This window comes from Dinoponera quadriceps, unplaced genomic scaffold, assembly GCF_001313825.1.
Source record: "Dinoponera quadriceps isolate SergipeBrazil2010 unplaced genomic scaffold, ASM131382v1 scaffold533, whole genome shotgun sequence".
Taxonomy (NCBI): Eukaryota; Metazoa; Arthropoda; class Insecta; order Hymenoptera; family Formicidae; genus Dinoponera; species Dinoponera quadriceps.
The window spans coordinates 698613-722115 of NW_014554780.1; the positions used below are offsets into that span (position 1 = coordinate 698613).

The following is a 23503-nucleotide window of genomic DNA, read 5'->3' on the forward strand; positions in this document are numbered from 1 at the left end:
AAAAGGAACGAACGAACCGATAAGATTGAAAACTGAGGTACGCAGCGGAGACACGAACTGAGAATTTATTTTGAATCACTTCTATGCTCAAGATTATGTTTTCGTACGAATAGGGAAGTTACGACAGCATGTCCTCCTACGATTCGTACAACAATACGAATGGGAACGCGAGCTACGGCGCGCCTAATCTCAACACGTCGACGGGTCGCCTGGGTCCGAACGTGCCGGATGATCTCAAGAGCAGCAGCATGCCAGCGAGGTCGCACGATCCGTATCGATTCACCAGGTCCACGGCTCAACCGATTCCTACGCACGAAGCTCAAACGCGGACCGATTACGCCAAATACAGGTATACGCGTCGTCGTAACACGCGACGAGGAATTGAAATGTCGAGCGAAGAAACACTGATCTCTTCATTATCATCGTTTTTTCTTGTTCACAGCCGATCCACCGACTACAAGTCGGTACCGGTTCCGCAAAACAAGCCGGGAGGCACCTACAAGCCGATTCCGCCACCGAAGCCGAAAAATTACAGACCACCGCAGACATCGCTCGCGCCGACGGAGAACAACGGCAACGATGGGAACAATTCGTACCAACACTCGAAGAGCTATTCCATCGCCACGTCTCACGTGCACAATGGGGTAATTATTTCACGAACAACGGATTAGTCGATCGAGATCTGCGCGGTTATCCTGTTATCGTATCGCTTCCGGATGTAAAACGCATAACGCAACACGTGGACTTTTCATCTCCGTTCAGGTAGAAAGCAGCAGCGGCAACGTTCAGCGCAACAGCGGCCAATATTACTACAACATTCCGCCGCCCGGCCGACACAATGAGAACAATCTCGTGAATTCGCATCACAATCTAAGTCACCTCGCGCCACCGACGCACAGTCATAGCCTCAGTCACACGCACTCGCACTCCAGTCCGCCGGTCACCACTACGCACTCCCACAGCAACAGCGCCGGTCAGATCAACCTCGGTCTCGCGCACAACCGCACCAGCACGAATCACAACGGGTACATGCACGGTAACAATCATACGCCGGCCGGTCCGATCTACCCCTCCGCCAATCCCGGACACAACAGGGAACCCAGCGGCCTCGACCTGGCCGGCAGTCGAGAGCAGAGAGGCAGCGCTTTCGAGCTCTATCGAAAGCCGGTTCATAATTACAACATAAGGTGAGCGTAGACAGACGAAACGGTGAAGACGTTGCAAGTAACGCGTTACTTCCCAACTCTGGTGGTAAAAAAAGTAATAAAGTAATTAAAGCGTTATAATAATAGCATAATATAATAAAATAATTAAAATATCAAGTGGTAACAAGTGTATGTGTAAAATTAAAACAATTATCTCGTTACAACAACTGCGATTTGACTCTTAAAGGCCAAATCTAGATATCTCGGTTATCATTGCTCCTGATATTTATGTAGTGTACCGTTGAACGTGTGAATCTCCTTCTCGATCCTAAGAACGGTCTCAATTCATGAGAATATTGTTGTGTGTTGCAGTTAACGTGCATCCTGACGCAAGACTTGTTGTTACTAGGACGAATTATAATCAATTTCCCTCGGAACGCGGCAAAGTGAATTGTGCAATGTTGTAAGTGTAAATGAAAATCAATCGACGATTACGAGACGCGATTGCGAGACGCATCTTCGAAGTACGGATAGAGGAGGGATTCATCTTTCGATTCGTACGTACGTAGGGATCCTGAGACATCAATGTGGTGAGACGGTTTCTTTGATCTCGCGAACATGGTAGATTAAATGGATATTCTTGGCGCGGAGGGTAGATTTCGCTTATACCGTGACGTATCTGGAAATTTGTTATCGAGAACAGCTATTAGAGCAGCATATCAAAGACTGTCACATTCGCGACATTTTAATTAAGATCAAATTGATTTGCTTCGTATTGAATATGTAAGGAAATTTCTAAACAAAGATGCATAAATCGTGCATGGTTTATATGGATTCGACGCGAAGGTGTGAAAGGGTTTTTAAGGGACTATATGTTGCTAAATGCAATGTTACGTGACGATATTGTGTCGTCTACCCGTTACATCCTGTATTCTGAATTATCTTTTATTGATAAAAATGCTTTTAAAGGCTTAGGAATCACCTGATTGGCTGAGAAGCCACATTTAAAAGGAGAAGCCATTTTTATCGATAAAACGAAGTTCAGAATGCAGATGCTATATGATGATTCATATGTTACAGCAATACGAAGTCATTGTAAGTTATATTTTCTCTCTTGATAACACTAGACTGCGAAAATCGACGTTTTTTTTTTGCAAATACTGAGGATGCTGCAACACCATGAAAACCCTCAAAATCGTCTTATTTCACCTCTTTGACGCCATTTCTCTCGAAATTGTGATGTAATAGCCAAATTTGGAAAAAGGATTCGTGTTTATCCGGCAGAAATGAATAAAAATCACCTAATCTCATTACATCCGCAAATTTTCGCAGACTAGTGTAATTTGAACAGGAACTGTCAAGTTGGAAAATGCAAATCTTACGAGAAGATATCTCAAAGATGTATTGCGAATCGACATTATTTTATTCACATAAATTAAACGTCATATCATTTCGGATATTTAAAAAGAAAATTGTAAGTTTTTTTTGGTGATATGTAAGGAAAAATGTGAAATTCCAAGTGTCATATGAATTTACTATGATACTTTCTCCAAGTGGACGATTGAAAGAGAGATACTTAAAGATACTTAAAGATACTTAAAGATTCCAGTAGAACAATGCATTTGCATGCATCAGTATATGTGATTTGAGGAGTTTCTTCGGACTTTTTTTTCTGGAAGGTAATCCTCCTTCCAGCCGAGGCCAGGCTTTATGGTTATTTATTATGTAGACCGTATTGCGTATCATTATTATTATTATAAACCAAATGACTTTTCCATGTTTAGGTATCGTTAGTATTAAGGTATCATAAAGAACTTATATTAACTGTAATAATACGTGCGTCTCTGGTAATTATTAGACATCGCCATTACATATACATATATGCTGATAATTTTATATCACCAGTTAAAGCGTAAACAGATTATACTACTGTTAACAAAGTGCGGGTGGGATTACGTTATATCATGTAATTAATGCTGTGCAAATGTCGAATGCAACCAGCAACAAAAGACAAAATTCGATTATTATTCATGCGTGCAAGTATTAAATTGAAAAACGTACGCGAAAAACGGTTTATCTCGCATTATCCTAGTGAGACTATTAGATCTGTTGTATATCAAGCTCTCATATGATAATTTAAGGATAACAAAGAGAGTTAGAGGAATATCCGGATCTGTTCTTCCTTCTGTAGAAGAGTGAATAGAGAGCGACGACAGGAGCGTACGGCCGAGTAAAAACAATATGTATGTTTATATATAATTTCTGTATAATTAATTAATGTTTAAAGCGCTTTAATTGACATTTTTGCACCACTCCTTTGATCTTTTACTTCTCATTACATGCATTGTTTAATTCCGAAATATGCATACAAAAGTTTTGCCGTTATCTCTTAAATCTTTGTCAATTTTGGATGTACTATAATAATATGCGAAATGTGCAAGAAATCGAATTTCATTGATTGTGAAATCAAAAAGTATTTTTCCGCGCAATTGTAATTAGTTTTAAATAATACCTGTATAATCCATGATGCAAGATAATAAGGAAAGAAGAGAAGGAGAGGACAAATAAAGTAAACGAGGGAAGACAAAGCTATATTTGCTTCAAATACTTTGTGATATTTCCGTTATGTTACATATGGCCATAAAGATTACACCGTCGTGTCTATGTAACAAGAAAAAAAACTTAAGAAGAACAGGTAACGAGTATATATGATGAGTTCTTCGTTGCGAACTTGAACGAAACGTTCTATACTATTAATAAAATATAATTTTCTTCTACGTTGTTTAAAAAAATATCACGATAAATCTGTTTTAATATACATATATTTATAATTGACTGGCTAGTCTGATGGATGTAATAACGAGGATCCCAAGGATACCTATATAGTTCTATTGATGTAGTTCGTGTGGACAGAATCTCGTATAATATACACAGTCCGCAATATAAGAAGGAAGATGTGAAGCCACTATTATATTGAAAAATGCGACGACATAAATACCAATTAAATAGCGACTTTTCGTTTCTTTTTTTTTTCGGCAAATCTATTGACGCAGCAGTTGCAACCTCACACTGCAGGAACACAATGTACATTGACTTCGCGTGGTATGTACTTCAATCAGTAAGTTACATTCACTTCATAATTCGCGCGCGCGCATAAGTGAAGACATGAGAGATTTACGGATTTAAATCTGTTAAACTGTGAACCCGATATAATTCGCGACCTGCGAGAATTACGGTAATTCCAATGGACACACTTCTTTTTCACTTCATTTTTTTTTCTTTTTTTTCGTACAGAACAAGCGAACAAGGCTCCGTCTAGCAAGCATTTACATCTCGACGACGGAGATCTCAAGCCGAAATACATCTACGTCTACAACGATTATTGTCATTATTTTCCCAGAGCATTTGAACGTCACGAGTCGGCGATATGGCCATTTCATTTCTTCAATCCCAGTAGCCATTCGGCCACGCCGAGATAATAGACGGTTTGCGCAATTCCGAATAACGGCGCTATGACAATCATACGGCAAGCACCGCCTTTGAAGAACGCCTTCGGACCCTCATTCGTGAATGTTTTCCTACAAAAATCGAGAACAATTGTTTTCGTTTTTCGCGAGATTCTTTTGCGTTTTGCCGCATTTAAGGACGTTACGAATGTAACGTCAGCTCGATCATGCGATAACTCACGTTATGCAGTCTAATACTCCGTTGTACGTTGGTTCACCAGGTGCTTTTTTGATAACTTGCAATCTAGTTTTGATTACGTCGAATGGATTCACCGTTAATGCAGCCGTCGAGCCGGCCGCGCACCCGGCAAGGAATGAACACCAGAACACAGCTAAATGGAAAATATCGCTATTATAGTCAACTTAATCATTCTTAGCTGATCAATTACTCAGGTTCACTTCGGATGATCTATAAATTCGTGACAAGATTCAAGGCAAAACTCTGTTCGCAATATCATGCCCGTGTTATTCAAAGAATCGCTTGAAGATCTACAGACGTGCGTGCGCATAGCATGATTAATTATACCTACGTTAGAATACTTCGAAGAGAGATAAGTTCACGAAAGAAAAAAGGAGACGAAAAGGGAATATCGTAAGGCGGCCTTACTTTCAAGCTTCGCATCTCGAGTTATGGATAGTTCAGGATCGTTGCAGATGGAAGAGCACTTTAGTGTCGAACAATAATGCGGATTATTCCGCGCGCACTCGCCATGAGAGGAGACTCGAAGGATGGAACTTACCTGATCCATCCTCTCGCTTCGGACCGATATCGTTCAGTCTGGCGAATAGAGGGAAGTAAATAACGGAAAACGTCACATCTCGGAGCGCTGTCGCGCCCGTTCCTTGGTACAACCCCAATACACCTCTTTTTCTAAGTAGGTCCAGCGTTAACGACCAAGCGGATACCTTTGGTATAGCCTTACCCGCTGTAACAATAAGGCATTATGGGACTTATATTATACCGTAAAGCGAACCGTCTCGAAACGGGAACGTGCTTCCATGTTTCTCCTGTATGTTTCATGGGCCTCGCGCATGTCGCGCCCGAGTTACATTAACTCTGGCTAGCCACATTTATTTTCGAATTACTTTCAAACGTTTAGTTTTCAATTTTAAATACTGATTATTATTCAAGTTATCGTACAAAATATAAATGGAGGAGGGGGGGGAGCCATAATACCACATTCTTCTCTATTATAAAAAGAAAAAAAGCGTTTTCGGGAAAAAATTCTCAAATTGCTCTGCAAATGCGATTTAAGAAAAAAATAAGGCTCGTTTGTCATAACGGATAACTTTAAAATGAAGAATGCTGATACTTTGAAAAGAAAAATAATATAGTACATGAAAACGGGAAAACCGAAAAACGTTCAGCGATCCGCTGGACCGGAATGTAGCGAGCTATTAATTACGCCACTTCACTACTTGCATTATCGTACATTTTTAACAATTGAACAACGTTTATCCGATCTGACAACATGGTTCGAACGCTTCAATGCGCGTTATATTCATCCCGACGTCATGTTTAAACATTGAACCAGATTTTGTAAATGTAGTTGACCGTGAACGACTCGTTAGCATTGCAAAACGTCGCAATAACCGAGATGACTGTTGTTGTCAGATAATGCAAAATCACGAGCGACGCGATAATTCGTGATCACGATTGCAGAACTCGGGCGAGCACCGGCGAGAGTAACGTCGCTCCATTCGCGAGACCAAGTTGAGGAATGTCCTTAGGAATATTGAACTATTCCACATCACCTTCTTTAGCTGCCATGGCAACTCTGCCAGCGTCTTGCATTTGTATTTTGAGCAGTTCCATCGGAGTGGTAATGATTATTTGGCATGCTCCTGCCAAGCCGCCGGCGAGCATTTCACGTTCTAATGGCAATTTTTGTCTGGACAAAAGATCAACAGAGTACGGATGTATCACGCGGCGTCGCTGTGAAAATCTCAATCTTGCGCGTATGCGACAATAGGACCGGCACGATTAATCGTTCTTCGAAGAGCCGAAGGGAGATCGGGAGGCATTCGGTTGTTCGAGATAATCGACGAAATGTGCCGGTCCTAATGCAGGGGAGATCATTCAACGCTGGTGGCATGATCGCGCGATAAGCAATGATGTGTCAAGCACTCGGTGGACCGCAGAGCATCAAAAACACATTGGCAAATGAAGCAAACCGCTAACTGTTAATTTTATCACTGGCGAATGACTTATCATTCCAATCGGAAGTGTAACATAATATGAGTTTCTCACGTGAGCCGTCAAAGTTGTTTGCTACATATAACAGGAAGTATTAAGACTTATATAAAATAAACGACAGAGCGCTTCTAATTATGCGTATAAATAAGTGTATGAGTATCTGTGTGTGTATGTGCGCGTTTATGTGTCACTCTTTTGTTGTGGCTGTTCTGCAGAGTGTTTTTGTAAGGAAGAAAAGGGAAAAGCAAAAATTACCCTCCTTTCCTCGATTGCTTGCGACTTGGTTAGCTAGTTATGGTTGCTCGCACCGTTTGTCAGGTCATTTAACTCGGAAACAATATTCAAATTGGTAGCTTCGGTATTGTCTAGAATTATAGAACGATATATTTCAATATGCCTTCCAGTGGGGAAAAGAATCTGGAGTAATAGCACGAGCCCTACTTCTGGCACTACTTTTAGTCGGTAACATGTCTTTTAATCAATATGAAGAGTCCAAATTCAACGTGAAAAAAAATGACACGTTGTATATATTTAAATGTAAAAGAAAGATATAATGCAGTGCAATTTTGCATGTACTTAAACAATGAACGAATTTTACCGTAAAATTTATTCAATACACAACCGTATTAGAAAATGAAAATCTCCTCTCATTATTGATAAATTTTTTAACATAATATACAAGCATATATATATTTTTTTTCATATGATTTACTGGGAGACAATGTCGATGTTAAATGCAAACAATTACATCAAGATAAAGATATAGAAAATTATTAGCAACATAGGCAGGTTCAAATGCTACAAGATAGTTTTAAAACAAATATGATGCTCTGCTGATCAAACTACGTTGTAGAAATGCATTATTAGTTTCTGGGGCCTTCCAATTACGCATATTTTTTAAACGGGATTGTGATTATACTATCATATTATTGACTTAATATTATAAATAAATTCTGAACATTATGATTAAAAAGGGAGACTTTCCGTTGCAACGTGCTTCTTAATTATTCAATAGACATACGCATGAAAATTGTTCAATTATAGCGAATTATATCGACTTAGTTTTCTTAAATAAATTTTTTTTTTTCTTAGAAATGGTAAGACTAGATTGTGGCAGAGCTTCATATCTTTGCATCGCCTATTATTCATACAGTTTGGTCCGATCAATACTCGGCTTCTCTCTCGTTTTATTATTGGTATAGTAATTTACACTTACTAAGGTTTCGTAAAGTTCGTTAATTGAAAACAGAAGCGTGCGCCTGAGGTATTTAATTAACTGTGAATAGATATGATGTTGATTACAGAATAACACTTTGATGCGAGAAAATAGAAGTTAAATGCTTATTCCACGCCAATTTAACGCAATATCTTAATACATTAAAAAATAAATAAACATTTAATATAAATAAAAGAGAATAAGATTTTTTATACCGACAAAATATATTAAAGCACCGTTACGGTTTCACGAACAGTCAATTGGAAAGCCCCTTTAACAAACTTTATGCCGTTAAAAGTCCAATCAAAAGATATCACTCGAAGCGTATTTCATGCTGATATTTGCTGATCCGCTTGCCATAAACTTTGAATAACCCCCTTTAAGATTCGTAAATATTTTACGTGAAAATGATTGCTGTGGAAATTTATAGTAAAATCATATTAGAGAAAGCATAACTGCTTGGCAAACGGCAAGATAGTACGCAAGAAAAGTAAGAAGTGATAAATTATTTGAAGAACGGAAAGATATCATTAATAAGTATTACCATGATATAAGGACATGAAAATTCAATCTACGAAGTGTGAGAGAATAAGTTGTTAATATGGACATTACCTCACAACCATTACGGACTAACTATGAAAATAATGAAAATTGTAGCGTGAATAACGTAGCAATCGAGCGGAGAAGTACGACATGTAAATTGATTTTTCTTTTCGGAATTAACTCCGATAGCGGTGGCGAGATATTATGAGAAATAACAGAAGTGATTAAAATATACATTTATCAAATATATGCATACCGCTAGAAACATAAATTTTGTCCTATCGGCAGATGCTCTTTAAGGACAACAAATAAGAATATCTTTGTGCCGGGAATGTAATGTGAAACTGTCGAAAAACTTCGAAAAAGTTTCCGATCAGTATAGTATAAATAGTCCCATAATAGCTTCCCTGTTTCACAGTGAAACAAATAAGTTTTGATTGAAGTAGAAAAGCTGCCAACTTCTTACGGATTAGTCATTGTTCTGATTAATATTGTACACGTAACGGACGCAAGCTCTCATACCTCTGACACGATATGAAAAATATATATTTTAAGGAAATATCATACGAGACATACCCAGGCCCAAGTGAGAGATAATGTCTAAATGTGTCATTGGCAGTAAGTTTGATAGCCTTCTCGGGAGTGATTAACAATATGTTAACAGCGGATCCCTTGTACATCCCGAAGTAACCTTCTGCTCTGTAAGTCTTTTTAAAACAGTCGAACCTGAAAAGATATTTTGCGTATTTGTTTACAGAAGGCCTGCTTATTCCAATTGCCATATTCTTCACAGCGCTTCTGTTACTTTTTATCAATTATTTTGATAATTAAATGTCTGTTCTCAATAATTAGCTGATATACTTTTAGCTTACGATATATCAAGTTTAATGATAGCCCAGACAGCACAAATTAAAAAAAAAATCTTAACAACACCCAAACGAAGTGTCTTATATTTTAGATATCTTTTAAGACGCCTTTCAGAAATTTGTGCTGTTTGGGATGTACACTTACATTGATTTATACATCCGTTCGCCTTGCGGACCGATAATTTGATTCTGTAATCTCGTTTTAACCAAATCGAGCGGGAACACCACGGACACCCCGATGATTCCGGCAATGCCGCCATTTATGATTTTTGGTACAAGTCTGAAAAAGGGGAGTAACTCTCTCATGACACCGTATTATCTTATTATTTTTTTTTTAATAACTACTTTTCGTTTTTTTTAAATGAGCCATTCAAATGAAATATTTGCGGAGTGATTATTTGATGAGAATAAAAATATCTGCGAGACGTACTTGAATTGATCCGCAGGTTTTGGAGTCGAGCTGTCCTGTGCCATGATTAATGCGAGTTGGAATCCCGCACCTGCCAGAAAACATTAATTTAAAATTATATAATTTCAACGATGTATCCGCGCGAAAAATACATCTTTCGTTTTTTCTAATAGCGAACCGACTTCTCAAAGCAAATATTCGGAACAGATAGCGGAATATCTCGAAATATTTCCTTGAAGGTGTCTTGCGACATATGATCGAGGATGATTTGCCAGTGCAGTGTAGTTTATGCCGTTAGCGCTAACCGTGACGGGACAAGGCCACGCTAAAGAGTAGTCAAAATATTGTGCCAAAACAACGATGGACGTCACAAAACACATTATATGCGTGCCTTATGGCGCATTTGCCAGTGGAATTGTATATCTGTATATTTCACCGAAAATTGCTATAGCGCGTTCAATTGGTCAATCGTCCAAATACAAGTTGGACAAAGGGTCTGTTATTAAAATGCAACGATACGGAAGAGAAATGCTTTAAATAAATTATCACGCAAAGCAATACGACGTAACTCGTAAAAAAAAGAGAAAAAATAAAATGACTTTTATCAATAAGACGACAGTAAAATGATCTTTATCTTCCTAAAGTGGAATGCTATTTTAAAAGTCCTTCGTTTATCAAGAAAATGGAAAAGTTCTTTGAAATTCTCGAGTCTAGTGATAAGTGTTTATTTCCGCGACCATTTGATTATGTATCTCAATATGTTCGTACCGCATTGGAAATCTATTCCTTTCGAGATTGTAATATCAATTGATTGGCCTTTCGCTCGTCACGTCATAACGGGCATTGACATCCTATATAACAGTATTAATCTATGTGAAGCTCGTCATGCAGAATGTTATCGCCTTATCGATGACGCGTCTGAACATACGTTCTGACGTACCTGCGAACGCGCAAATCGTCAATCTCGCAACCAAGTCAAATTGGTTTCACCCTGCTACTTCTCCCAACGTCTTACATAACGATTTAGGGACAGGGGTGGAATAGGATCGATCTGACAAACTTCGATTAATTCTAACTCAAATGGCACTACGTTCTGCGCACAGGAAAGAAATAGTCTTATAAATCAACAATAGATTGGAAGAAAAGAAATAGTCTTATAAATCAATGATAGATATTCTCACATTTAAACAAGAATATTATAATATTCTTAGATGATTATTAATTTTGAATTTAGTACTAGTAATATTTGCATCACAACACGAATTCAATCGAATTAAGACGAAAAATTTGCCTAATATTATAATATTCTTGGTTATACATAAGAATATCTGTCGTTGATTAAAGACTATTTTTTTCTGTTTTTAATCTTCCGTTAGTCGCCTTATATCTCATAAATAACACTAATTTCCCTATTATTTTCGTCTGCTTCTTGAAACACATTTTTCCCTTTTATCGGAACTTGGCTGATAGACCATTAAACCATTAGCTAATAACTGTTAAAGTACATAAGAACAGTGAAGAACAAAGAGAGGAAAGAGAAACCAGTGCCAAGGGCGAATTCGATCCTGAGACGTGTACAACGATGATACATTGTAGCTTGAACATATTATATTTATTGGATATTGCGATTAATGTACGGTTAAAAGAGATACTGCTAAGTAATCGGAACGAAGAAATGAAAAAGTCTTGAGGAAATTATCAAGACTATTGAACAACTATCTTATCTGCTTCGATAGTTAGCTGGAGGTCAGATAGGAATAACCTGAAGACGGATGGATATTACTTTGAGATGTATTCAAGAAGCCACGTAGGAACTTCGGGAATCGAATATGCAAAATGCAAGTGGACAAAAGCAGGAATGCGAGCGGATGAGACTGGATTGTCATTTGTCTGAGCAATCCATACGGAGGAAGCGCAACGAGAAATGAAATATAACGTTTACAGGTTATGTTGTAAAAAAACAGACCGAGCTTTTCCCCGATTAAAGGCGCTAAGCTGACTGAACACCTTGCCGACGTTCGTCGCCACGCGGGGAAAAGCGCGTTTCCGCGCGGGCGGCGTGCGAAATTCTCACGAAAAGTCGCGGCCGTGGCAAAATTTGCCCGCGGCAAAATCGCGCGAGGCAGTGAAAATAACTCGACCGGTCGCTCGTGTCACGCGTTACGGCACTAATGCATCCGACCTTTAGCATCGTATCATGTTAATTCCATTATTACGTGTGCGCTGGAGCGTGACGCTCGGATCGAATTTTCGCGGTAGCCCGATATTTCGCGCCGAGGAGGATTCGGAAAAGAGGAGAGACAAAACGAGTCGACGAGTTGGCGAGCCACAGCGGCTCGACGTAACTCGGAAGGAGATGCATACAGTGGGCTTTCCACTTACCGTCGAGGCGAGCCAATACACACGGTGTGGTGTCGCGGCGGACCGCTCCCGCGAGCTGCCTCAGATCACCGACGAAATGCTGGAGACTTTCGATTAACTACACACTAACGGAAGAGTTCGCGCGTCGGCCGGTTCCGCCAGCAGCATCAGCGGTGGTCTATCAATAGCGCTTTTGACAGGAACTGCTCCGGACATCAAGACCGCTTCTCTACACGGCGCACGCAGAATCCGCACACGTTCGCAGTGTGGCCGTTCACGGGGATTCGAAAGTCCCTCTTCGACGGTTCCCTCGCTTCTCCCTAGATCCCCCAGATCTCTCTAGTGGCTGAATGGCAGGGGAATGACGGGAACGTCGTTACGATCGTTTCGCGATGGGTCGTCTTCTGTTTCAGAGTGCACCTCAGTTCAGGATTCTGAGCAAATCCTGTCTCAAGTAAACTTTTCTTTGCATCTTTTTAAATATCCGGACTTAAAGGTATAAGCATCTTAACCCATTAACTGCTAAATGTTTTTTTTGAAATTTTTGGCCGGATAAGTTATATATATGCACAAAAAGTTGTGTAACAGTATGATTAAATTCAAATTATGTTTCTTCGATCCCCAAATAGGGATCGTGGCAGTTAATGGGTTAAATATGGGAAAAATGAGAGGAAAAATGGGCCTGCATGCGTTTATAGACTACGATATACGCAGGATGGAATTTTGTCGCGCTCTGGCTATCTGCCGCAAGGACTAATGGATTTTCCCCGAGAGTCATTCGACCACGAGCGTAGACTGGGTTTTTAATCGGGGGGTAAAAGCACAAATTTGTCTTCACACATATTTTATTATTATTTACTTCGAAGGAATTCTCTTCTGTGTAACTAAAAAACACGCCATTATGTTATTTCACTTCTCATATATCAATTATATTATTATGTATTTTTCATATATATAATTATATATTATTATATATAAGCATATTATATATATGACGCTTTATATATAATTATATTTGATTATACATGACAAATTTTTTGCCGATAGATTGTAATATATCAGTTACATTTCTTTATTTTTGTGGTTTTCATGGTATAATTGTTCCTCTCTTGTCAAAATTTAAAAAGGAGGCAAGCATTCCAGTCTCTGCCTGGCTACGACCATGTAAATGATCATTCTGTCCCTCATATTGATAACAAAGAACTCTCGAGGGGACCTTTTTACGAAGGTTTTTCAGGGGATTTGATGGAATGCTGAGAATGCAGGTGTATGAAGTAACAATGAAAACTTCGACTCAAGGGGCACGTATTGTTTAAGAAATATTTTCAATATGTTTTATAAACGATAGTGAAACGTTCACGTTTCATACGTTCAAAACGTTTCAAAACGTTTTATAAAACGTATATGAAACTAACATGCGCTACCAGAGAACCTTTCGATGAGAACCTTCGCGTTGGAATTGTTTCTCGAGATTTTTCTACGTAAATTTTGAGAAAAATTCCGACTCCTCAAGTAAAGGCGAACCCTCGGGATGCGTTCGAGGAGACGCTATTTAGTGCTATCGCGTTATTCTGTTTTTATTGCTCTTTACGTGTGCAATAAGGATAGAATGTGCGCTAAATAGTGTCTCCTCGAACGCACTCTACGTGGCCGTCCCTGACCGTGTTGCGCGCGCATCCTCACACGGTTCCCAGTTTGTCGTAGTGTGCGTGCACGCGCGATCAACGCAGGCTCACAAATTCTGTTTCCTAGCAGAAACGATCGACAGAGCACGAGGAGCGTGCGCGTAGTGTCGTGCTGCTAGGAAGGACGAATCTGCGTTACCTTCGTGTGTCACGTCGAGCGTGTAATAGACGAACAAATCATCGGGAACAAGACTGCATTTAGCTCAAGTGACAAGTCCTACGTGTTTACGCAATTAAGACGTAAGTAGATTATATATATATATATATATATATATATATATATATGTGTGTGTTTATACCAAGTACCATAAAATACCTCAACCGACATCGTAATGTGGCATGAAATGTGCTTCTTCTCGCGATCGATGACTGACAGCTTTACGTAATCCCTCGTATAAGCTAACTGTAAATCGAACGAACGCTAGGCGCGATCGGCAAGCGTCGAATGTTCACGTATCTTTGATGTTTTATGTCATAAAATGCAATTATATCTCGTTGCGCGTGCATCGTACTACTTTGTTTGTAAATAACTTGCTGCTTCGAATACGAAAAATACCGTATACGCGACGAGCTAATTATAATGCTGATACCTTTAAACGTTCTCCACATAAGATACATTTCGCCACATATAGAATTGATTTAAATATCGTGACACAACGTGATACAGATAGTGTTTTCGACTCACAAGTCGGCACAAACATCATTTGTTCCGCATTCAATGATTAACAAAGATAGGATGATGCTTGTGTCAACTTGTGTCATAAAATGGAAAGCACCAAAAGTCTCGAGCTTATTTGTCAGATATCGCTTTGTTAAATACGGATTTGCGTCAAATTGACCTTATTAACATTACAGCAAGATAAGCGAATTTAATTGTCGGCATAGTTAGCATTGAAACTGCTAAAATTATCGTCGTCTTCATTACGCAGTGTTAGCGTTAAGCAGCGTTAAGATCGCAAATTCGTGTGGTGCCTTTTTTTCATGAAATTTAAAATTTATTTACAAAGAGTCAAGTACAAGTTTGATGTTCGAAATAATTTCTATTATTTTCTATGACTTTAGCTATCAAAATTAACGAATATATATAATTCGATTTCTCTCATTTAAGATTATAATATACAAAGTACACAATAAAAAACATTTTGTACTTGTATTAAAATCAGGCCTTGTTAAAATTTGGTGTTAAATTGTTAAGGTTTTCATGTGTGTTAAAATAAAACACATTTCTTACTTCACATTATTACTTTAGTGTCGATTAACGTATTAATTTTGTGTTATTTTTTGACATAATATTTGTATTGCTTTTCAACATATTCATCTTGTGTTAAATTAATACAAAAATTGGTGTAGATTGTTTGGGGTTGTGAAATGTGTTAAATTTGATACCAAATCTTTTACTGTGCCTCACGTGCCGGTCTTGTCTCTGCACAGCAATTCGTTTTTAAAATTTTCCACGTTATCATTAATTTTGTGAAATTTTATGAAACAAATTTTGTGTCGGCCGTTTTAGTCGTCTTTGCAATATCGTGTTTGTTATTTCGAAACATACCGGAAACCAAGTTTTACTGCTTGCACTGGAACATAGGTAATAAAAAATAAATTTATGATACCTAGTTTTAGTCCGTTATAGTAAGGCTGTAGAGAGATTTTTCATTTTCTTCCGAGAATTTGTTGCGCAAATCATTTGGTTCAACGGATAATTTTGGTTTCTTCAGGCAATATATCCATTTGGAGAAATTAGAAAGTAAATCTTTTTTATTGTATATTTTAACAATTTAACATTTTAAAAATATATTCCCGAAATGGTATGTTTCGGTTGAGAAAAATGACGGAGCTAGAACAGACATTTCCGCGTATTTTCCTAGCTTCTTTTAGAAATTGAGTAGATATGAATTCGGTTGGGATGAAAGAAAAAAAAAACTAGTGAATTTTTATGTTTTTTAAATAATAAACGTGGACTTCGTAAAGCTAAACAAATAAAGATATAAGGAGGAAGAGAAGCCGTTAAATCAACGAATGAATCATGATCACGATGACTACAAATTATAGTTTAACTACCTACTACGGAAGCAACTTCAATTCAATTAGAAAAGATAATTTACAACATTGGGCAACATATTATCATAAAAGTTTACTACAAAAAGTTTACGAATAAAAATTTATCATGTCGCTCCTCGAACGAGCTTCGACGAGCTAATGCGCTTGGCGTCTCCCGGAAACACCAGGCATATTATTAGTCGATTTCAGACCTGACAATGCATTTTTTAGAAAGACTTTAGAAAGATAAAGAATTCTATTTTGCAGATAATGGTCTCTATATCTATTTTGCAGATAATGGTATCTCTAAGAGAGATAAGTATTAACCATCAAGCCAAGGGCAGTTTTTGCAGTTTTTACGAAACGCGAAGCGCTTTAGTATTTTCAAGCGTGTAATGTTAACATAACTTTTTTATTTCATATTAACGTTCCAGAACTACATACGCAAGAAGAATTAAATTTTGAAAAGATTCGTTAGGATAATATTCTCTTTAATATAAAAAAGCAAAAGTACACAGAAAAAAATTCCAGCTCGTGTAACAGAATAGAATTCGGAAGAAAATTCGGGGACGAGAAACAATATCTCTGTCATTGCGACCGAAAACGGTCAACCGAATATTCAGCTGCGTATAAATTTGACGAGATAATTGAAAGCAATTAACTAAGAATAGAAATTTCTTACACGAATATTTCGTTCCTAGAGTTTTGTCTAGATAATAAAAACCCTGTCACACGAAACGAGTTTCCCTCCAATATATAAATATTTTTATTTAAGCCAACATTTTGGGTTTAAATTTAGATATATAAATCTGCGAATATAAACCCCGCTAATTTATAATTGGAATTCTTTTAAATCATTTTTTTATTGAAAATTTCAGGCTACCATGACGGAAATAAATACCTTAAAATGGATTGACTACCTCGTTATAGCAATTATGCTGGGTATAAGCGTAGGAATTGGTATTTATTACAAATTCAGCGGAGGTCGTCAGAAAACCATGGAGGTACACCCCGTTATTATAATTTCTTCTTCTTACTTGGCACTACAAAAAGTCCTCTGTTGGGGGGCCCTACTTTCTCTCTCTTTACATATGCATGTGGTGCGTGCACAGATTGTACCACCTATGCATATGGGGACCTACACAAGTATTTACGCCGGTTCGGAACGGTTAGTTGGAGAGAAGTTTTCGTGGCATGGGAAATACTCTTGGTGTGGTTTGTCAGCCAAGACCATCGAAGAGGAGCGACGGAGCGTATGATAAAAATTTCTCCCCGCTCTGCCCCCTGGGATTGAACCCGGGACTTCTAGCATGATAGACTAGTACGCTGCCTATCATGCCACGCTCGCGTTATAATTTAATATAGTTGAATCATGCAGCAAAAGTACACGAAATTTCAGTTTGTTTAACAAAATGGAATTCGGGTAAAAATTCGGTGATAAATTCGAATTCATTACTGAATTTTTATCTGAAACAATATCCGTTATCGCGGCCGATTGAAAACGATCGACTGAATATTCAGCTGCAAATTTGATAACTGCATTTGATAATTGAATTTGATACATGATATTAATTGAAAGTAATTATCTAAGAATAGAAATTTCAGCAAGAATGTTATCTATGCATTTCTATTAGATCAACTGATGTATAAGTATAGCATTAATATGAAAAGCAAAAAATAATATTTTCGTATTTGTAATATTATGTGTATATGTTTAGCTCGACTTTGTTTCAAGTTAAGGCTCCTGGATAGTCGTTGCAACTGTCTTTATTTGATGACGTCAGAAACGAGAAAACGCTTGCCAAGAATTCCTGCGTTTTATGTTCAAATAAAAAGATATATAAAAAGAAATATAAAAATATCTATATAAACGCTAAAATTCTTGACATGCGTTTTCTCGCTTCTGACATCAAACAAGAATAGTTGCAGCGACTACTCAGGAGCCTTAACACTTATTATTTAAATAGTGAAATAAATATACAGAAACGTAACTTTGCTCGATAAATTTATATGAATGGTTTCTTTAATGTACCACCGAAAATGCGATACTCAGTTTTACAACTTCCTTATTGACACTGTCCTCTTCTTTTCCGATATCTCGTACGCAATAATAAATAATTATCTGTACAGGAATATTTCGTCGCGAATCGATCAATGAACATTATACCAGTTGCTGTTGCTTTAGTGGTATCTTTCATGTCTGCCATAACATTGCTCGGCGTGTCCGCGGAAAATTACATATACGGGACGCAGTTTGTCGTAATAAACGTTTCGTACCTGTTGGGCACACCGATCGTATGCTACGGATTCCTACCAGTATTCTTCAAATTGCAGGCGACCAGTGCCTACGAGGTAAGACGCACAATATTGGGAAATACCGCTTACAGCCGCAGAAGGTGGCACATGTTTGAAGATATTACTCGTTTTAGTACTTAGAAAAGCGTTTCGGAGTAAGAACTAGGATGATGGCTAGTTTTGTTTACTGGGTTCAACTGCTTTTGTACTCAGGAGTGGTGCTTTATGCTCCTTCTTTAGCTTTGGAAGCGACAACCGGAATACCTAAGGTCCCCAGTATCATTATTATCGGTTTCATCTGTGCCTTTTATTCGAGTATAGGCGGTATTAAGGCTGTACTGATAACCGATGTGTTTCAAGCCTTACTTATGTTCGTCGCTGTATTCGTTATTATCGCCATAGCTGCGAGAGACGCAGGGGGCTTGAAGCAAATATGGGAGATTGCGTATCAAGGACAGCGAATCGAGTTTGATAGGTAATTATATAATTATATTTGCTCTCTCTTATCGGCCGTGTTAATTTAAGCATTCGACTCGTAACAATATCTCACTCACCTAACTGTACTTTCGTTCCAGCGTGTCTTTGGATCCAACAGTTCGACATACCTGGTGGTCCCTCATTATCGGTGGTTTGTGTACTTTCTTGTCAATTTATGGTGTAAACCAAGTGCAAATACAACGTTCGTTGACCGTGAAGTAAGTTTACGATATATCGCTAGATTTGGCTTCCGGCTTGGACACATGTTTTTTCGCCGAAATGTTTCCAATATTTTGTTATGTGTTGTGTAAATAATAATTGCGTTTAAACGGCGATATAAAATCAGCTTGGAAACGTCCATAGTTTGCGCCTGCACGCTTGGCATAAAATTGGTTTTATAATTTTCGATGTTGTAATAACTAATGTTATAAATATATGTGTAACTTCATTAATAATTACATTATAACTATTTACATAAAATATGTAGATAGAGAAAATGGAATTATATATATATGATAGTATGTTAAGAATAATATCACAATGGCTACCAAAATTTTTATATCCTGAGAAAGAGAGAGAGAGAGAGAGAGAGAGAGAGATATGTATTTTTTATTTTTTTTATTTTGTTTTTTTTTCATAGCAAGTAAAACGATAATATATTTATAGAATATACTCTATTGTTGTTCTTCTATTGATGTTGTGTTTACTAATTACAAGGAGCTATATTAAAAGGAATGCTTCTTTTCCAGAAACATAAAGGCTTCGCAGAGAGCTTTATGGTTATCTTGGCCTATTCTAACAGTCCTGTCAATCACAACTTGCTTCTCAGGACTGGCGATATATAGTAAATACCACGATTGCGATCCATCTCTACTGAAAAGAATTACTACGCCAGATATGCTTATGCCTCTATATGTTATGGACACGATGTCGGATATGCCTGGCTTGCCAGGTCTCTTCATTTCAGGTAATATATCTGCATTGCAGGAGTCCTATTGCCTCGTATTCGAGGCGTGGTGACCTCTCTCATATGCCTGTGGTGCGCACGCTGATTATACACAGGCATATTGACCCTACAGTGTAACGCCGGTTCCGAACGACAGATTTTTAAAGAGGCGTTCATGGCAAAGATACTCTCGATAGGTTGCCACTTCTTTTCGAGAGGAGACACGAGCGTAAATATTTTGGTTTTTACCGGGATCGAACCCGGGACCGCTAAGCACAAGTAGACCAGTGCGCTGTCTGCTGCGCCACGATCTATATTTGCATTAATATAACATTAATTTTTTCTTAACTTCCTATATATTTTCAGGTATTTTTAGCGCTGGCCTCAGCACGATCTCGGCGGCTTTGAATTCTCTAGCAGCGGTAACGTTAGAGGATTACGTGAAACCTGTGTTCAAAAAGTATACCGATCGCGAACTCTCCGCCAAGAGATCAACCACCGTCGCTAAACTGCTCGCTTTTATGTTCGGCATTCTTTCCATTGCTCTGGCGTTTTTAGCGCAACTACTAGGTGGAGTTCTTCAAGTGAGTATCGGAGAAGGTGTCGTAAAAAATAAGAAACAAGAAATATACAGAAGTAGAAAGTAGAATCAATTAAGACGATGAGTCTCCCCTATTGTATCACGTGTAAAGGCGTTGAGATTTGACGTCGGTAAAGAGATTTTCTTTCGTTACAGGCTGGTCTGACTATTTTCGGAGTGGTCGGTGGACCGTTATTAGGCGTCTTCACGCTTGGCATGGGCACGGAATCGGCGAGAGAAGGTGGTGCTCTTGCCGGTAGTCTAACTTCGCTCGCGCTCCTATTCTGGACAGCTTTCGGACAACCACGTCCTATACCTCCTTCATTACCGAAAAGCGTCGAAGGCTGTATCACGAGTGAGTTCGTAAATGCGACTATTTTAGGAAACATCACATCAATGGCAGGACTCTCTGAGTGAGTATCACTGAATAGACGCGCTGTGTAGTACATTGTCAGTCACAGGAAAGTTGCAACATTTTTTCTCCTTTCAATGAGTTTCGTGACGCTTCTCGTATTCAATATGAAAATGTATTTCCTGAGAATGATTAGAAAATAAATTTTCCCGTTGCACACACACGGAATGTGTTTCGAAAACTTTTGAAAAAATAAGTGTTGCAAACTTTTTGTGACCTACCATAAGCTATACGCAGGATGCATCGTTACTTGTTCGACTACTTGTTATGGTTTTCTCTTCTCCTTTTAGAAATACCGACGACAGCTCGTACTTCTATCTATACCGCATTTCGTATATGTGGTACTGTCCCTTAGGATTCGTATTAACGTTCGTATTGGGCTTGATCGTCAGCAACCTGATTCACTTATTCAAGAAGGACCAAAAAGACGACTTAGATCCTGACTTATTCTTTCCTATCGTAGCGAGACGTATACGTTACAGACAGCGTACCGACATAGCATTCAACGATATAACGAATCAAGTGCTGAAAAGGAAGAATTCTCTCAGCAACGGAAATTGCGAGGACGACGACAATTTCGGTCAAGTTGGCGTCAAAGTTTAACGGTTTCTTCCTTTATTTTTAGGTAATAGATATTAGACATTCCGTACTTATAAGCGGAATTTAACTCCATTTATAATAGTATTACGTAAGTCAAAAAGTTCGACTTGATTGTTAATAGACAATATCATGCATTAATATAGATAATGTGTGTGTGTTGATGCGTAATATAGGTAATGTGTGTTGATGAGTATTATAAGTTTTTTTATATCTTGATCGATGGATAAGTAACTCGTATTTCCATCGAATATAATGAACTCAAATTTGGCTAAAATCGACCCGAACTTTTTGCCTAATTCAATATTTTACTAGGGTAAAAAATTGTAGGAAAAAAAACATATTATTACTATTTCATGGGACCTGAATGAGGTGAAGTAGTGGATAATATTTGGTAAAAGACTTTTAGCGAATTTTTTTATTTACAATTTTAGGATATAGACAATTCACCGGATTTGTGTACACAATTTTTCGCGTAATTGTACAATTAGTTTAAACTATTTTCGATAAACTTATGACAATTTAGCAGTTTCATTACAAACGTCTTCCACGCTGCGCTCGCACTGCCACTTTGTATTGTCGATGATTGATACTTTGTGCGAAATGTGGTTAGCGTTCATGATGAAACGTGTGTATTTTTGGCACAAATTTCACAACGAGACATATCTAAACATGCGTAGTATTTTACCGATGACTTTGCTTTGTGTAGAATATAACACTCATAGCTGTGTACTTGAAGGAAATCTACCTCTTATCGAATTTGGACAATAGTTAGGGTTATAAGATGGTGGAAAACTAGATTTTAAACGTATAATTTTATATTACCCAGTAACGGCTATAATATCTGACTTTACAGAGAAAGAGATTGAAATACGTCATGCAATTCTCTGTAAATGAAACTGTTTTCACATATTTGAACTGGCAGGGATTATATTTACTCGAAGATGACCTTATTAGAAACTTGACTTATTTTCACAAAATAATTTAATGATACGACGCGCCTACCGTGTGAAACTTGTTGCTATTATCTGCATTTAAGAGCTCGAATGTATTATTATGATCTTGTGAAAAAGATGGAGGACGAGACACTCTTTATTTACAAGAATTTGTCTTACAAGTTCCTACAAAACTTTGTACTGCGTGGTATCGCCGGGACTATAAATATTTAAAACCAAATTTTCATAGGAATAAATAACAACGATACCATAGTTGGTACTTAAAGAACATATGTACAAAAATATGTTCATTTATATACACATGCGGTTTCTTTAGCGCGAATGCAGCATCGGTTGAATAAATAACCCTTGTTATATAAAACAAAGTCGTTTTATCGTTATTCCACACGGCGTACTTGACGGTGGATTATAGATGCGCATTATTTCATAATAACAGTAATCCATGTTTCGTTGAAACGCGAACAGGTTGCGATATCATCGTTACAACGTAGTCAGCAAGAAACGACACGTGATTAGCTGCGGGTATAATCTTGAAATTACGGCGGAAACTTACACGATGATTTCAACAACGCTCGGCTACGAATTTCTTCTTCGGATTGTCGTAAGCTTGCGTTTGGAACTTTCCCTTGCTCTCTAAAAATGCCAAGGAACTTCGAAAATAGTAGTTATTCCTACATATTTCGGTATATTCTCATCTCATTATATAATCCATAGTTGCAAGACACTCGACTCCCGGCATGCTCGATGAAAGTGAAAGAGATTTCTCCTTACTCTTTTCCTCGATTCTCCTCGATTTGCGGCCGTCGGGTCATGCTGGGATCCGATGTTTCTCATATTCTCGCCGACAGAACGGCAAGGAAGGCGCAACCTGTTCCCATGCGAAAAGATGGCACACATGCGACAGCATGGTGGGGAAGAAAGGAAGGTAGCCGCGGAAAGCTTCTAGTTCGTCCGGATTGACACGCCAGATTGAACCAACGTCGGCCAGTTGAAACCAGTTTCAATTTATGCGAGTCCGCCGGACCGCCGATCGACGGGGCTCTATGGGCCCTTTTTAATTATTTTTCCACTGAAACACGCCGACCATAAAACATAGCGCGTGTGCTAGCGGCACGTGCAATTCCTTCCTGGACCGGGCGACGTTCGTTACTGCTTCAATTAAATCATTAGCGCGATCATCCGCACAGCTAATTCGCCGCTCTTTCGCCGCTCTTCGTCGGAGGTGTCAAATGTCCCGACGAATCGTCTCCTTGACACGTGTGTCTCATGAACGCG

The 23503-nt window shown here is 38.3% G+C and overlaps 3 protein-coding genes across 8 annotated transcripts in view; 2 read left to right on the forward strand and 1 right to left on the reverse strand.

Moving 5' to 3' along the window:
- The window catches only part of LOC106741818 (tight junction protein ZO-2), a 22777-nt gene extending 18345 nt beyond the window's left edge, over positions 1-4432 (forward strand). For 2 of the 3 annotated variants that reach the window (XM_014614184.1, XM_014614183.1), the window contains exons 14-17: positions 114-349; positions 443-644; positions 763-1187; positions 1518-4432. In XM_014614184.1, the coding sequence (XP_014469670.1) occupies positions 114-349; positions 443-644; positions 763-1187; positions 1518-1521 (867 nt within the window). In that variant the 3' untranslated portion in view covers positions 1522-4432. Of the gene's footprint in view, positions 1-113; positions 350-442; positions 645-762; positions 1188-1517 lie in introns of those variants that run through there. The other variant, XM_014614185.1, reaches the window with a different exon arrangement.
- Positions 4159-12506, reverse strand: LOC106741819 (mitochondrial glutamate carrier 1-like). Its single transcript, XM_014614186.1, has 8 exons — positions 12265-12506; positions 9904-9973; positions 9619-9753; positions 9184-9333; positions 6407-6543; positions 5392-5577; positions 4833-4983; positions 4159-4723 (listed from the first exon to the last, which is right to left on the reverse strand). The coding sequence occupies exons 2-8, from the start codon at positions 9945-9947 to the stop codon at positions 4582-4584; spliced, it is 945 nt and encodes a 314-aa protein (XP_014469672.1). The 5' UTR covers positions 9948-9973; positions 12265-12506; the 3' UTR covers positions 4159-4581.
- Positions 12507-13964: 1458 nt separating this feature from the next.
- LOC106741861 (putative sodium-dependent multivitamin transporter) lies at positions 13965-22976 on the forward strand. Of its 4 annotated transcripts, XM_014614257.1 has the most exons (10): positions 13965-14168; positions 16844-16969; positions 17078-17218; positions 18096-18317; positions 18395-18735; positions 18836-18955; positions 19487-19704; positions 20050-20267; positions 20420-20676; positions 20966-22976. In XM_014614257.1, exons 2-10 carry the CDS (start codon positions 16850-16852, stop codon positions 21276-21278), a joined length of 1950 nt encoding a protein of 649 aa, XP_014469743.1. In that variant the 5' UTR covers positions 13965-14168; positions 16844-16849; the 3' UTR covers positions 21279-22976. The 4 variants fall into 4 exon arrangements, with proteins under 4 accessions (XP_014469743.1, XP_014469742.1, XP_014469745.1 ...); XM_014614256.1 differs by having other exon boundaries at positions 16844-17218; XM_014614259.1 differs by lacking the exon at positions 17078-17218.
- Positions 22977-23503: the final 527 nt, after the last annotated feature.